Genomic DNA, 14,544 nt, shown 5'->3' with positions numbered 1-14,544 from the left:
AATAGATATCATCCTAACCAACCTGCCCTCCAAATACACCTCTGCTGTCTTCAACCAGAATCTCAGCGATCACTGCCTCATTGCCTGCATCCGTATTGGTTCTGTGGTCAAACGACCATCCCTCATCACTGTCAAACGCTCCCTAAAACACTTCAGCGAGCAGGCCTTTCTAATCGACCTGGCCCGGGTATCCTGGAAGGATATTGACCTCATTCCAACAGTAAAAGAATGCCTGGTTATTCTTTAAAAGTGCTTTCCTCACCATCTTGAATAAGCATGCCCCACTCAAAAAATGTTGAACCAGGAACAGATATAGCCCTTGGTTCACTCCAGACCTGACTGTCCTTGACCAACACAAAAACATAATGTAGCGTACTGCATTAGCATCGAATAGCCTCCGCAATATGCAACTTTTCAGAGAAGTTAGGAACCAATATACACAGGCAGTTAGGAAAGCAAAGGCTAGCTTTTTCAAACAGAAATTTGCATCCTGTAGCACAAACTCCAAAAAGTTCTGGGATACTGTAAAGTCCATGGAGAATAAGAGCACCTCCTCCCAGCTGCCCACTGCACTGAGGCTAGGAAACACTGTCACCACTGATAAATCTATGATAATTTAGAATTTCAATAAGCATTTTTCTACGGCTGGCCATGCTTTCCACCTGGCTACCCCTACCCCGGTCAACAGCCCTGCACCTCCCACAGCAACTCACCCAAGCCTCCCCCATTTCTCTTTCACCCAAATCCAGATAGCTGATGTTCTGAAAAAGCTGCAAAATCTGGACCTGTACAAATCAGCCGGGCTAGACAATCTGGACCCTCTCTTTCTAAAATGATCCACCAAAATTGTTGCAACCCCTATTACTAGCATGTTCAACCTCTCTGGTGATTCTCTGATCCACCTCTACGCAGACGACACCATTTTGTATAATTCTGGCCCTTATTTTGACAGTGTTAACAAACCTCCAGATGAGCTTCAATGCCATACACCTCTCCTTCCGTGGCCTCCAACTTCTCCTAAATGCATGCTCTTCAACCCATCGCTGCCCACACCTGCCCGCCCGTCCAGCATCACTACTCAGGATGGTTCTGACTTAGAATATGTGGACAACTACAAATACCTAAGTGTCTGGTTAGACTGTAAACTCTCCTTCCAGACTCAAACTAAGCATGTCCAATCCAAAATGAAGTCTAGAATTGGCTTCCTATTTTGCAACAACGCGTCCTTCACTCATGCTGCCAAACATACCCTCGTAAAACTGACTATCCTACCGATCCTTGACTTCGGTGATGTCATTTACAAAATGGCCTCCAACACTCTACTCAGCAAATTGGATGCAATCTATCACAGTGCCATCCGTTTTGTCACCAAAGCCCCGTATACTATTCACCACTGCGACGTGTATGCTCTCGTTGGCTGGCCTTTTCTTCATATTCATCGCCAAAGCCACTGGATCCAGGTCATCTGCAAGTCTTTCCTCTGTAAAGCCCCGCCTTAATCACAGCTCACTGGTCACCATAGCAGCATCCACCCGTAGCACACGCTCCAACAGGTATATCTCACTGGACACCCCCAAAGCCTACTCCTCCTTTGGCAGCCTTTCCTTCCAGTTCTCTGCTGCTAATGACTGGAACGAACTTCAAAAATCACTGAATCTGGAGACTCATATCTCCCTCACTAACTTTAAGCACCAGCTGTCAGAGCAGCTCACAAATCACTGCACCTGTAAATGGCCCATCTGTAAATAGCCCATCCAACTACTGCATCCCTCATACGTATTATGAGGGATGTATTTGATTTATTTTGCTCCTTTGCACCCCAGTATCTCTGCTTGCACACTCATCTCCTGCACATCTATCACTCCAGTGTTTAATTGCTATATTGTAATTATTTCGCCACTATGGCCTATTTATTGCCTTACCTCCCTTATCCTACCTCATTTGCACACACTGTATATAGACATTTTTTCTATTTTTCCTGAGATCTCTTTTGTTTGAGGCATGGTTCACATCAGGCAATGCTTCTTGTGAATAGCAAACAACATATTTGTGAGTGTTTTTTACAGGGCCGGGCAGCTCTAACCAACATCTCCAATCTCGTCTCAATGATTGTACTCCAGGTTAGCTGACTCCTCACTCCAATTAGCTTTTGGAGAAGTCATTAGCCTAGGGGTTCACATACTTTTTCCAACCTACACTGTGAATGTTAAAATTATGTATTCAATTTAGACAAGAAAATTACAATAATGTGTGTGTTATTAGTTGAAGCGGACTGTGTTTGTTTGTTGTTGTGACTTAGATGAAGATCATATTAAATTGTGTGACCAATTTATGCAGAAATACAGATAGTTCCAAAGGGTTCACATCCTTTTCCTGACACTGTATGTGTTATTGTTTTTACCATAGAGGACCACTTTGGAAACAAGTGATTTAATTAATGCTTTTAAGTGATATCCTCTGGGTCCACATTGTACATTTTGTTGTATATGTCTGTTCCCCAAAATAAAATAAATTCAATAACATTAAGTGGAATTACACATCCTTTTACCTCAGATTGGTGATGTTAGTATAAAAGTTTATAGTCATCACGATGACATAAGATTGATTGCTTAAAACAGATCAATATCTTTGGCTTTGTACCATTGACTTTGTCACATGCTCCGGGATGCGCAGGGGGATCTGTCATATGCCGTATGCCGTTATGCCTTAACCGCCAGACCATCTCTAGGGACCCATTTATGAACTTTGAGTGGTTATATTTCTGCAGCCCTATCCCTCAGCTGTTTACCAAAACAAGTGGCAGGGTGGCAGTTTTGTTGTTTTTCTAATCCCAGACTGCAGCTTTAACATAATGGAAAATAAAACAAAAGTTCAAGTTTGAATAATTTCCTTGTTACCTTTATTCATTATATTAGATACTTTGTGTTTTACAGTAGTTTTACATAGTGGTTTTACACATCTAGATTATATGGTTAATTGTCTGTATATATGTACACCTTAAATAAATCTTACATTAACACCAATAAAATAAAAACATTTACAGTTAAAATGTGTATTAGTGTTTGACTCATACCCTATAATCTGCAATCAATGTCAGTCTCACATGCTAAACTGGTTGTTTTTGCATTTTTTTTGCATTCATGCTTGCACACAATATACCATGTAACTTTGGAAACAGTGCCTCTGCTCATAGGATATTATTTGACTCTGGAAATTGGAAAATTGGAATGAAAAGTACAAGTGCACTATGAAATGGCAGTTTCACTAAGGTTGGGGAAGTTTGATCTCAAGAATCAACCCCCACCTAAGAGAAAAAGGTTAAGAACAAGTGGTTTGGTGAGGTAAGACTAATGAGAGTGTGGGTAGGAGGGATTCAATGACAGAATATGCCTGACACATTCATGTACTGTATTTTAGCCACACAAACACAGTTCTCCTTTTCTCTGGATCGTACTACAGGATAAGGCAATGGGCACTATATAGCGAAGATTTTAAAAAAGGTGTGTGTGGAAAACATCTGTTATCTTATTATCTAAATGTGAATGAGGGGATGCTCACAACTTATGTCTTAGCTTTCTAACTTGTGTTTTCATGTGTGTGCATGCGTGCAGGGAAGAAGAAATGGTTCCTTGGCAGTGACAGCCCAATCTGCCCCTTGACTTTTGCACCTACACTTTAAAGACAGGTAGAGGTAAAAGGAAAAAAAAGTGGGAATAGTAGTGGTATAAATAGTAGTGGTAATAGACAAATAAATATCAGGAGGCAATGTGGTATCTAAAGCCCTAATTTTTTATACCAGCAAAACAATACACAAACGGTGTACACACAGGTGAAGTATCCAACCAATCAATCATGATATTACTGAATCCTTGAAGTGTTGTGGGTGACTTCATATTTGATTGTTTAAAAAAAAATACTATGATAATATGAGAACAAGCTTACTATATCAATATTCTGAAAGATAAAAGTTTTCTTACCACTGAAACATTAAATACTCTTTTTTTAACACAATACAAACCTGAACCAAGGAGTTTTGTTCTAGATTGGTTCAAGTAAGGAATCTTATAAAGGCATATTTTCTATTTACATGTATTTTCTACGTATTTTCTTATTTTTGCATTATGCATAAGGTTAACGTACAGTACATAATTCCATTTCATGTGTGCCGCCCATGGGTAACCAGCCCAAATTCCTCACATGCACTTTTCCTCATACATTCACATTATTTAGTTATTCATATTTTACAGTCAATTCTTGCTAATATACAGAGAGAGAACTGAGGTAATGCAGGTGTGTCTGGCCAATTTGGATGTCTGAAAGTGAGCCACATGGAGACATTTTGGAGGATTTCAGGAGAAATCGTTTTTAAATGTATAGGTATAAGAGGTCACGATAGAGGTCACGACAAGTACAGCAGTCAAATGGATGGAAATGCAATTATTAATGACACATACCAGGGTTTGGGCCGATTCTGAATTTCTGGATTTAATTAAATTACATTTCCATTTGAATTTCATAGAATTTTATTCAATTCAATTCCACTTAATTCAATTCAAATTCTTCTTCCTGTGGGGTGTGGCCAATACAATTCTGGAATTGAATTGGACTGTGTGGTCCAATGGTAATACTCGCAGAAAGCAAAAAGCACACATGTACAATCCTGACGGTCACTGATTTAACCCCCCTTGCTGACTTCCCTCCTCCTTGCCTGTGTTCCCTATCTAATTCTTCAATGTCTAAATAAAGATTCAGAAGATACTTATGGATAATGGAATTCCACTCTCCTTTAAAACATTTTTTTAAATCAGAATTGACCCCAACCCTGACATACAGTATACAGTATATTGCTGTTAGTTTTCCATGTACTGTAGTTTATGGGTGACTGTGAAAACGACTGCATGAGATTTGCTGACTATATAGATAATTATAGATTTCTATAATAAGTTTCCATTTGCTGCAAAATACTGGTAACCTCCATTCATTTGTTATTACTGTGTACCTTTTTGTTAATCAAATGTCAATTTTTACAATGGCAGAGTATACAGACTTCCCACATGCAGACAAAAGCACCCTTCAATTGAAAATAAATTGCACAAGGTTGATAGACATTAACCATACATATTGTTGTCGTTTTGTACATAGAAGCCTAACACTCTTGCATCAAAGAAATGCTAAATATTTGAGAATTCATAATTTTTTAGGTAGTGATTATTCTGGCAGGTATAACAAGAAAATGTATCATGCATTTTACTGCTCCTATAAACTTCTCTAGGAGCCTGCATATTAAAGTCTTAATTTCAAGAGTGTGCTAAACATTCACTAATCTAAGTATAGCATTTTATGACTATTTCAAACATCGAGTGCCAGTTATCTTATCTACTACCGTATTTTCACTTTACATATTAGTTATGAGTGTCCTATCGGAGTCTACACATGCTTTGTTTATTCAGAGTGAAGAATATTGGAAGCTAATATATATTTTGAGAGGCTGCAGATAAGGCCAATTCAATCAAGTGCAGATTTTTTAAAAACTACCCTGTGGTTTTACTCAGAATTTTTACACTGTATCAGAGTTGTTAAATGTTTGAAAATGGACACAACCCCAATCTCTTGGCGTTATTCCAAATTGATACAAAAGTAGCAGTTTCATTCACTTATCTCAATTTTGAATCGTATCTGTAGTCTTTGTATATTGATGTGCAACCACATCTGTCCTTATATTCCAGCTTAAACATTGAGTCAATTATGTTATGTTTTTTCATTTGTCTGCAATTGATTGAATTGGGTTTCAAGTTAAACATTTCCAGTAGAGTTTACATTTCCAATTGGTGTGTGAAGCATGTCAAGCTCTGTACAATATGAACTCTTATGTCCAATGGCGGGTGGAGAAGTGGATAAGATCATAAGTAGGCCTATCAGGACCCAGGAAGAGGCAAGATCCAACACCTAGAGTACATGTTACTGCTACAGTACAACTGGGCTACTACTATTTTAGTAATTAGAGCTATAGTGTCGATCCAAAAATAATACATGAATCTTCTGAACAGACATGATGAGCAATGACATCCAGAAGGGGAGATGGAATATTTGAACTTTAGTCTTTTGGACAAAGCAAAAGATAAATTTGCCAAAATCAGTTCCTATCTCCAGCTCTGCATTCAAAACTGCCTGGACTGCTTTGTATTTTGATGCTCTGTCACTAAGTACACAAGAGAGGAGATAATCATGGCTCCAAACCATATTTTAGTCTTGTGTGAATCCACACATTGTGTGGAGTATCAGCAACATCCCTTCATCATCATCAAACTCACTATACAACAAACACTGGAGTGACAAGTCGAGTGAAGTCATCTGGTCAGTCAGTGAAACCAGTTAAAGAGTGTCATCCAAAGTTTTATTCAAAAAGGTTTCTCACAATCTGTCCTGAAGCAGAAAGCATTATTGTTGCACCTCTGGTGTTTCATGCCAGGCTCAGCCACCACAGCTTTGTCAGAAGTCTCTTGTGTACTTCCTTCAGCCTCCTCAATCTACTGAGTATTCCACTGAGTAAAACAAGTGACATGCATAAGACGGCATAGTTGCTCCTCTACCTGGCTAATACACCCCCCATCCCAAAAAACTACATCCCCTGGCCATCTACAACCCCCAACCACCCGCCCCAAAATAATAATATTATTTTGTATTATTACTATTATTATTATCATTATGATGATGATGATTATTATTATTAATATTATCTACTTCCGCTCAGGTCTAGCCTTCCAGTGAATCAGCCGAGCCTAATCACGCGCCCTTATTCTGAAAGTTTTTTTTTAGTGCATTTCCTCTATCCCATCCCCATGCTTCTTGTATCCTGTAGAAGGAGTGAACATTTTGTGGCAGGAGTGGAGGGGTCTCAGATGGATATAGGGCAGGCGATGATCTTGTCTTCCAGCATAACGCTGACCACCAGAAAAACTAAGTAGAGCACGAACATGATGAAGCCCAGCAGCTTGCTCATCCGCCACTTGCAGGCAGCAATCGAAATGATGACGAAGATGAGCATGAGAAAGAGCAGCACAATGGCGCAGAACAGCCCGTTAGAGCTCACCACCACAGGCCGCATGTTGTTGATAATGGACCAGAGGAGCCATGGGAACGGCAGGCTGAAACACACAAAATAAACAGACACACGTGTTACATGGTCTTCAGCCATACTTAAAGTTTATCTTTCAGCATCACATACATCTGTGTAATAAATCTAGATAATAGCTATTGTTCAGTTTAGACCTGAGAATGGACGCCTATGGGTTGTAATGAATAAAGTCCCTTGGCAAAATGTCCACAGTGGGAACTTCCATGTCACCACTGATGGGCAAACCTTATTCAAATGAATACATTTGAGAATACAACAGTTCAATTAAGTTCAATTAACTTTTACATCCTATTATAAAGTATCTGGTGTCTACCAAGCATTTATCATAAATCTGGTAATAATTGTCATCAAAATTATTTGAAGTGTGGTTTTAATTAATCCCAATGAAACCGAAAGCTACTTATTGGATAAGAACAAAGTAATACTGTATGACTGTTACTATGTAATATGTAAAAACATCCCCCAGCACTGCAAAAATGCTAATAAAAATAATCTAATAATAAACACTGTTCAAAATGTGAAAGGAACATATATTAAAATAAATTAGTACTGTAAGACTTAAACCTGCAAAAAGTAACTTTTTGGGCAACCCAACCAAATTCACATAGAGATGTGAGATAAATATGTCATTGTCATTGAAAGCAAGTCTAAGAACGGTATATCTGTTCTATGTGCACTTTTTATGTGCTTTCCGTGCTTAAGTTACATTTTTGCGTCTTTTACTTTCGGTTTTGTACACCAGCTTGAAACAGCTGAAAATACAGCTGAAAAAAGATTTTTGGTTATGGAAAATATATTTCACAGTGGTTTAGATGGAACAATTATTCTCTGCACAATACTTGCTTGTTTTGTCACATAAATTGAAATTAGGCGAACTATTCAAATTTTTGCATAGTGCATCTTTAAATTAAAGGCAGTGTCTCAAGTATCCGTTGGTATCTTTTTAATAGTCAGGCAACAGCGTTCATTTCAGCAAATAAACAGCTGTTTCAAATAAACGCCAGTTCTTGATGAATTGTTTACAAGTTTACCATAAATTACCATGAATTGTTTACAAGGTTTAATGTTTGATTTGTTACGTTAAATAATTCAGTAATGACAAAAAAAATGATGGCAATCATAAGTTTTTATTGCCAGTAAGAAACTGGTAGCCGCTGAGAACTGCTAGCTAACTGGCAAGCACAAAAACAGTCAACTATTTAGTGGGTACAGACCCCCCCCCACCCCCTAGAAATGGTGAAAGCAAGAAGTGCCGAAAGGAGAATAATTATTATTATGTTCTGTAAATGAATTAAATATATTTTTAAATAGAGGCATATTAAGACAAAAGAAATGTGAGATAGTGTGTAAATGATAACACATTAGTTCAGAAAATTAAAACATTTATTAAAATGCTAGAAGTAAAAGCTGGAACTAAACAATTAACTATGCAAATGAGCAAAATCTGTGTGCATTAGAAGCCTGTCTCTAATAAGTGCCTGTTGTGTTCAGTGATTTAAGCAAATAAATACCCTTGCTATTAATTGCAATTTTACGGTAATTAGAAATTAGAGTGATCACAGTACTGATGACAAAAGCGTACCCAACAGTGATGTCAAAGATGTTGGAGCCCACAGAGCTGGACACGGCCATATCCCCCAGCCCCTTCCGTGCAACAATGACACTGGTGATTAGGTCAGGGATGGAGGTACCAGCTGCTAATATAGTCAAGCCCATAATCTCTTCTGTAATCCCAATGGTCTCTCCAACCTGTAAAGAGTAAACAGAAAAAAATGGGGTAAATAAATATTTTAAGTGGAAGTGAGGTTTAAGAAATTAAACAGCTATACTTTGACATATTTTGGGGTTTTCTTTTTTCGTATTCTGCTGAAATCCCTGTATTCATGAACTCTGACTATTTAATGTGGTCTAGCTTTGATCGAGAGGTGTAGTTACACAGGCCAAAGAGCGGAAGGCTGCTGATAACAATATCACAGTGTTCTAACCCTCTAAATATCCCTCTCCTTTTCTAACTACCTATACGTCCTGTCACTTGCTTGTGAACATGCTTGTGTTCTGTTCTGTGTGAGGTGGTTTAGCGTCTTTACAAAAGGAAACATGATTTCACTAAATGTATACTGGACAAAAATATAAATGCAGCAATTTCAAGATTTTACTGAATTGAAGTTAATATAAGGAAATCAGTCAATTGAAATAATCTAATCTATGGATTTCACATGACTGGGCAGGGGCGCATAATTAGTTTTTCCTCCACAAAAAGGCTTTATTACAGACAGAAATACTGCCAGCTGTCTAGGTGGCTGGTCTCAGACGATTCCGTAGGTAAAGAAGACGGATGTGGAGGGCTGGCATGGTTACATGTGGTCTGCGGTTTTTAGTCTGGTTGGACGTACTGTCGAATTCTCTAAAATGACATTGGAGGCGCCTTATGGTAGAGAAATGAACATTCAATCATCTTTCAACAGCTCTGGTGGGCATTCCTGCAGTCAGCATGCCATTTGCACACTCCCTCAACTTGAGACATTTGTGGCATTGTGTTGTGTGACAAAGGTGCACCTGTGTAATGATCATGCTGTTTAATCAACTTCTCGATATGCCATACCTGTCAGGTGGATGGAGAATATTTGTTTCTTTTTTATCATTTGAGAGAAATAAGCTTTTTTTGCAAATGGAACATTTCTGGGATCTTTTATTTCAGCTCATGAAACCAACATGTTGCGTTTATATCTTTGTACAGTATAGTACTGTTCTAATCTCAAATTTTTCAGCAACTATGGTGGATGCAAAACTAGGCCAGCTCAGTACAGCTTGGTTTGGCTTGGCTCAGTAGTGTGAAAAATCCTTAATGGTTCAATTAATTTAGCCCCCAGTGCACCCCACGTACCTGGTGAGCCCACCACACCATTAAGTAGGAGAATCCAGCAATCCAACAGATAGAACCCAGAAATGAGATGGGAAAGAACTTCTTTGCAGTCTGTTAGACAAAGGAGGAAAAGGCTATGGTTACTCTAAAGGCGTAAATGACAAATGAAGCCTCAATATTATTGTTCTACAGGTATCTAAAGCAAACAACACATCACACTTATTATTGACCAGTTATAGCTAAATAAGTGTAGACAGATACAATTCATACCAAACATGAGTCTTTCTATGTCCCTATACTACTTTTGAGCAGGGCCCATAGTGTGTAGAGCACTATATAGGGAATAGGGTTCCATTTGGGGCTATTTCTCTATCTGACAAACTGGAACAGTAAGAGATAGAAATGGAATAACTTACTGGTTTCCTGACATCAGGCAGTGTTAGCCACAGAGGGAAGACGATGGGCATGATAATGAGGTAGGTGAAACGCTTGCGCATGGTATCTGGCCAGGATAGGCTCAGAGGCTGGTCCTCATCCTCCTCATCCTCAGCCTAAGAAAAGAGAGCAAGTGTGGAAAAGAGAGGCTTTCTGTATCGATACAGTTTCAAAATTAAATACAGCACTCGTACATCTGAGTTCTCGTTGCAGGTGCGTCGGAATAATGCAATAAATTCAAAGAAAAGAGAAACCTGCAGTATTGATACAGTTAAATGTGAAATTGGTTTGGAGAAATTGGGAGATCTGTGCTCAAATTGTGGTGCAGGGTCAGCCAGGCCTCTCTGGGGAAAAAAAATATGAATACTATGATGATGATGATAAATAATAATGACAACTAAGGCCTTCGGAAATGATTATAGAGTTGGTTGGCATTCCCTCACTCTCTGTGACCTTGAGAGAGGGGTGTTTGATGACAGTGGTTTGCTCCAAGCCTGGATGAGCCTGACACTCTACTCATCAGGTGCTCATACATGGCACAAGATCGAATGTCTGGACTTCTGCACATTCAGTGTGGTCATCAGAATGCCAAACAAGTGAGATACCTCAACTTCTAAAGATAAGTAGGCAGTGGCTCACTTTAACACAGAAATCTGTCTCACCGCATGACATTAATCCAAGCAGGCCTCTTCTGGCCAAAATTCCAGACCCAGTTACCTGATATATTGCATTATTGTCACAATATTGAAGACATTTTCCTCTCCCTAAAACACGCGGAACAAGCTTAAGAACCTGAGCAATGACGAGTTAGGTATTTTCGGCTCATCTGCAGGTGCATCTGCACAGATCTTGACAACATCTAGCCTACACCAACAAAGGTTGAGCAGAAAATGTACTGTGTACTTGTGGTACTTGCAAAAGGGATTCCAGACGTGTAGAGCGTGTTGGAGTAATTTCCAAATATTAAATTATAGTTTTGACTTTGATAGGTCATTGATTTTGTACTGTAGCTAACTAGACATTTTTACAAAGTTCGCAATAAGTGATTGTAATGACAGTCCACCAGAACAGACCCGAGAGAGCAAGATGTAGTCTGCATTTAAGCTGATCACATAGTAACAAAAATGTATAATGTCATGATATACGGTAAATTATACATAATAATATAACATTATCAATGCATTAATTTAAGCTAACTTCCCTATCTGGGTATGTGATTTTAGTATTTTATTGTACAACTTTCATCAGCAAATTGGAGTTAAAGGACATAGTCATACAAATTAAATACATTTTATTGGTCATATACACATGTTTAGCAGATGTCATTGCGGGTGAAGGGAAATGCTTGTGCTTCTAGTTCCGACATTGCAGCAATATCTAACAATTTCACAACAAATACCTAATACACACAAATCTAAGTAAAGGAATGTAATTAAGAATATATAAATATATGGATGATGAATGATTTCATGTCTGTGTACAGTATATAGGCAGCAGCAGTGAAGGCTATTTAACAGTTTGATGGCCTTGAGATATAACCTGTTTTTCAGTCTCTCTGGTCCCAGCTTTGATGCACCTGTAGCTGTACACCTTCTGGATGATAGCGGGGTGAACAGGCAGTGGCTCGGGTGGTTGTTGTCCTTGATTATCTTTTTGGCCTTCCTGTGACATCGGGTGCTGTAGGTGTCCTGGGGGGCAGGTAGTTTGCCCCCGGTGATGCGTTGTACAGACCGCACTACCCTCTGGAGAGCCCTACAGTTGTGGGCGGTGCAGTTGCCGTACCAGGCGGTGATACAGCCCGACAAGAAGCTCTCAATTGTGCATCTGTGAAAGTTTGTGAGGGTTTTAGGTGACAAGCCCAATTTATTCAGCCTCCTGAGGTTGAAGAGGCACTGTTGCACCTTCTTCACCACACTGCCTGTGTGGGTGGACCATTTCAGTTTGTCAGTGATATGTACGCTGAGGAACTTAAAACTTTCCACCTTCTCTACTGCTGTCCCATCGATGTAGATGGGGGGTGCTCCCTCTGCTGTTTCCTGAAGTCCACAATCATCTCCTTTGTTTTGTTTACGTTGAGTGAGAGGTTATTTTCCTGACACCACACTCCCAGAGCCCTCACCTCCTTCCTGTAGGCTCGTCATTATTGGTAATCAAGCCTACTACTGTTGTGTCGTCTGCAAACTTTATGATTGAGTTGCAAGTGCGCATGGCCATGCAGTAATGGGTGAACAGGGAGTACAGGAGGGGGCTAAGCATGCACCCTTGTGGGGCCCCAGTGTTGAGGATCAGCGAAGCGGAGATGTTGTTTCCTACCTTCACCACCTGGGGGCGGCCCATCAGGAAGTCCAGGATCCAGTTGCACAGGGCGGTGTTCAGACCCAGGGGCTCGAGCTTAATGATGAGCTTGGAGGGTACTATGGTGTTGAATGCTGAGCTATAGACAATTAACAGCCTTCTTACATAGGTATTCCTCCTGTCCAGATGGGATAGGATCCAGCGTGATGGCGATTGCATCGTGATGGCAATTGCATCGTCTGAGGACCTATTGGGGCAGCAAGCAAATTGACGTGGGTCTAGGGTGACAGGTAAGGTGGAGGTGATATGTCCTTGACTAGCCTCTCAAAGCACTTCATGATGACAGAAGTGACTGCTACGGGGCGATAGTAATTCAGTTCTGTTACCTTGGCCTTCTTGGGTACAGGAACAATGGTGACAATCTTGAAGCATGTGGGGACAGCAGACATGGATATGGAGATATTGAATATGTTCGTAAACACACCAGCCAGCTAGGGATAGGGATGCCCTCTGGGCTGATAGCCTTGCGAGGGTTGACACGTTTAAATGTCTTACTCACGTCGGCCACGGAGAAGGAGAGCCCACAATCCTTGGTAGCTGGCCGTGTCTGTGGCACTGTGTTATCCGCAAAGCAGGCAAAGAATGTGTTTAGCTTGTCCGTAAGCAAAATGTTGGTGTCCGACACATGGCTGATTTTCCTTTTGTGGTGTGTGATTGTCTGTAGACCCCGCCACATATGTCTCGTGTCTGAGCCATTGAATTGCGACTCCACTTTGTCTCTATACTGACGTTTTGCCTGTCTGATTGCCTCGTGGAGGGAATGACTACTCTGTTTGCATTCTGCTGTATTCCCAGTCACCTTGCCGTTAAATGCGGTGGTTCACGCATTCAGTTTTACGCAAAAAACTTCCGGCGCCGACAGAGATGGCCGCCTCGCTTCGCGTTCCTAGGAAACTATGCAGTTTTTTGTTTTTTAACGTGTTATTTCTTACACTAGTACCCCAGGTCATCTTAGGTTTCATTACATACAGCCGAGAAGAACTACTGAATATAAGATCAGCGTCAACTCACCATCAGTACGACCAAGAATATGTTTTTCGCGATGCGGATCCTGTGTTCTGCCTTACAACCAGTGTAACGGAGTGGATTACATGCAGCGACCCGAAAAAACGACTCAGAAAAAGAGGGAAACGAAGCGGTCTTCTGGTCAGACTCCGGAGACGGGCACATCGTGCACCACTCCCTAGCATTCTTCTCGCCAATGTCCAGTCTCTTGACAACAAGGTTGATGAAATCTGAGCAAGGGTAGCATTCCAGAGGGACATCAGAGATTGCAACGTTCTCTGCTTCACGGAAACATGGCTAACTGGAGAGACGCAATCCGAAGCGGTGCAGCCAGCGGGTTTCTCCACGCATCGCGCGGACAGAAACAAACATCTTTCTGGTAAGAAGAGGGGCGGGGGCGTATGCCTTATGACTAACATGACATGGTGTGATGACAGAAACATACAGGAACTCAAATCCTTCTGTTCACCTGATTTAGAATTCCTCACAATCAAATGTAGACCGCATTATCTACCAAGAGAATTCTCTTCGACTATAATCACAGCCGTATATATCCCCCCCCAAGCAGACACATCGATGGCTCTGAACGAACTTTATTTAACTCTCTGCAAACTGGAAACGATTTATCCGGAGGCTGCATTCATTGTAGCTGGGGATTTTAACAAGGCTGATCTGAAAACAAGACTCCCTAAATTTTATCAGCATATCGATTGCACAACCAGGGGTGGAAAGACCCTGGATCATTGTTACT

The 14,544-nt window shown here is 40.4% G+C and overlaps 1 protein-coding gene across 3 annotated transcripts in view; it reads right to left on the bottom strand.

Moving 5' to 3' along the window:
* Positions 1-2,882: 2,882 nt before the first annotated feature.
* LOC112214483 (sodium/potassium/calcium exchanger 2) overlaps positions 2,883-14,544 on the bottom strand; it is a 198,990-nt gene continuing 187,328 nt past the window's right edge. For all 3 annotated transcript variants that reach the window (XM_024373254.2, XM_024373253.2, XM_024373255.2), the window contains 4 exons: positions 10,415-10,549; positions 10,020-10,109; positions 8,718-8,884; positions 2,883-7,145 (listed from right to left, as the gene is read on the bottom strand). In XM_024373254.2, the coding sequence (XP_024229022.2) occupies positions 6,896-7,145; positions 8,718-8,884; positions 10,020-10,109; positions 10,415-10,549 (642 nt within the window). In that variant the 3' untranslated portion in view covers positions 2,883-6,895. The remainder of the gene's footprint in view (positions 7,146-8,717; positions 8,885-10,019; positions 10,110-10,414; positions 10,550-14,544) is intronic.

This window comes from Oncorhynchus tshawytscha, linkage group LG15 (genome assembly GCF_018296145.1).
Source record: "Oncorhynchus tshawytscha isolate Ot180627B linkage group LG15, Otsh_v2.0, whole genome shotgun sequence".
NCBI classification, from domain to species: Eukaryota; Metazoa; Chordata; class Actinopteri; order Salmoniformes; family Salmonidae; genus Oncorhynchus; species Oncorhynchus tshawytscha.
This window is presented reverse-complemented; position numbering and strand designations above follow the sequence as displayed.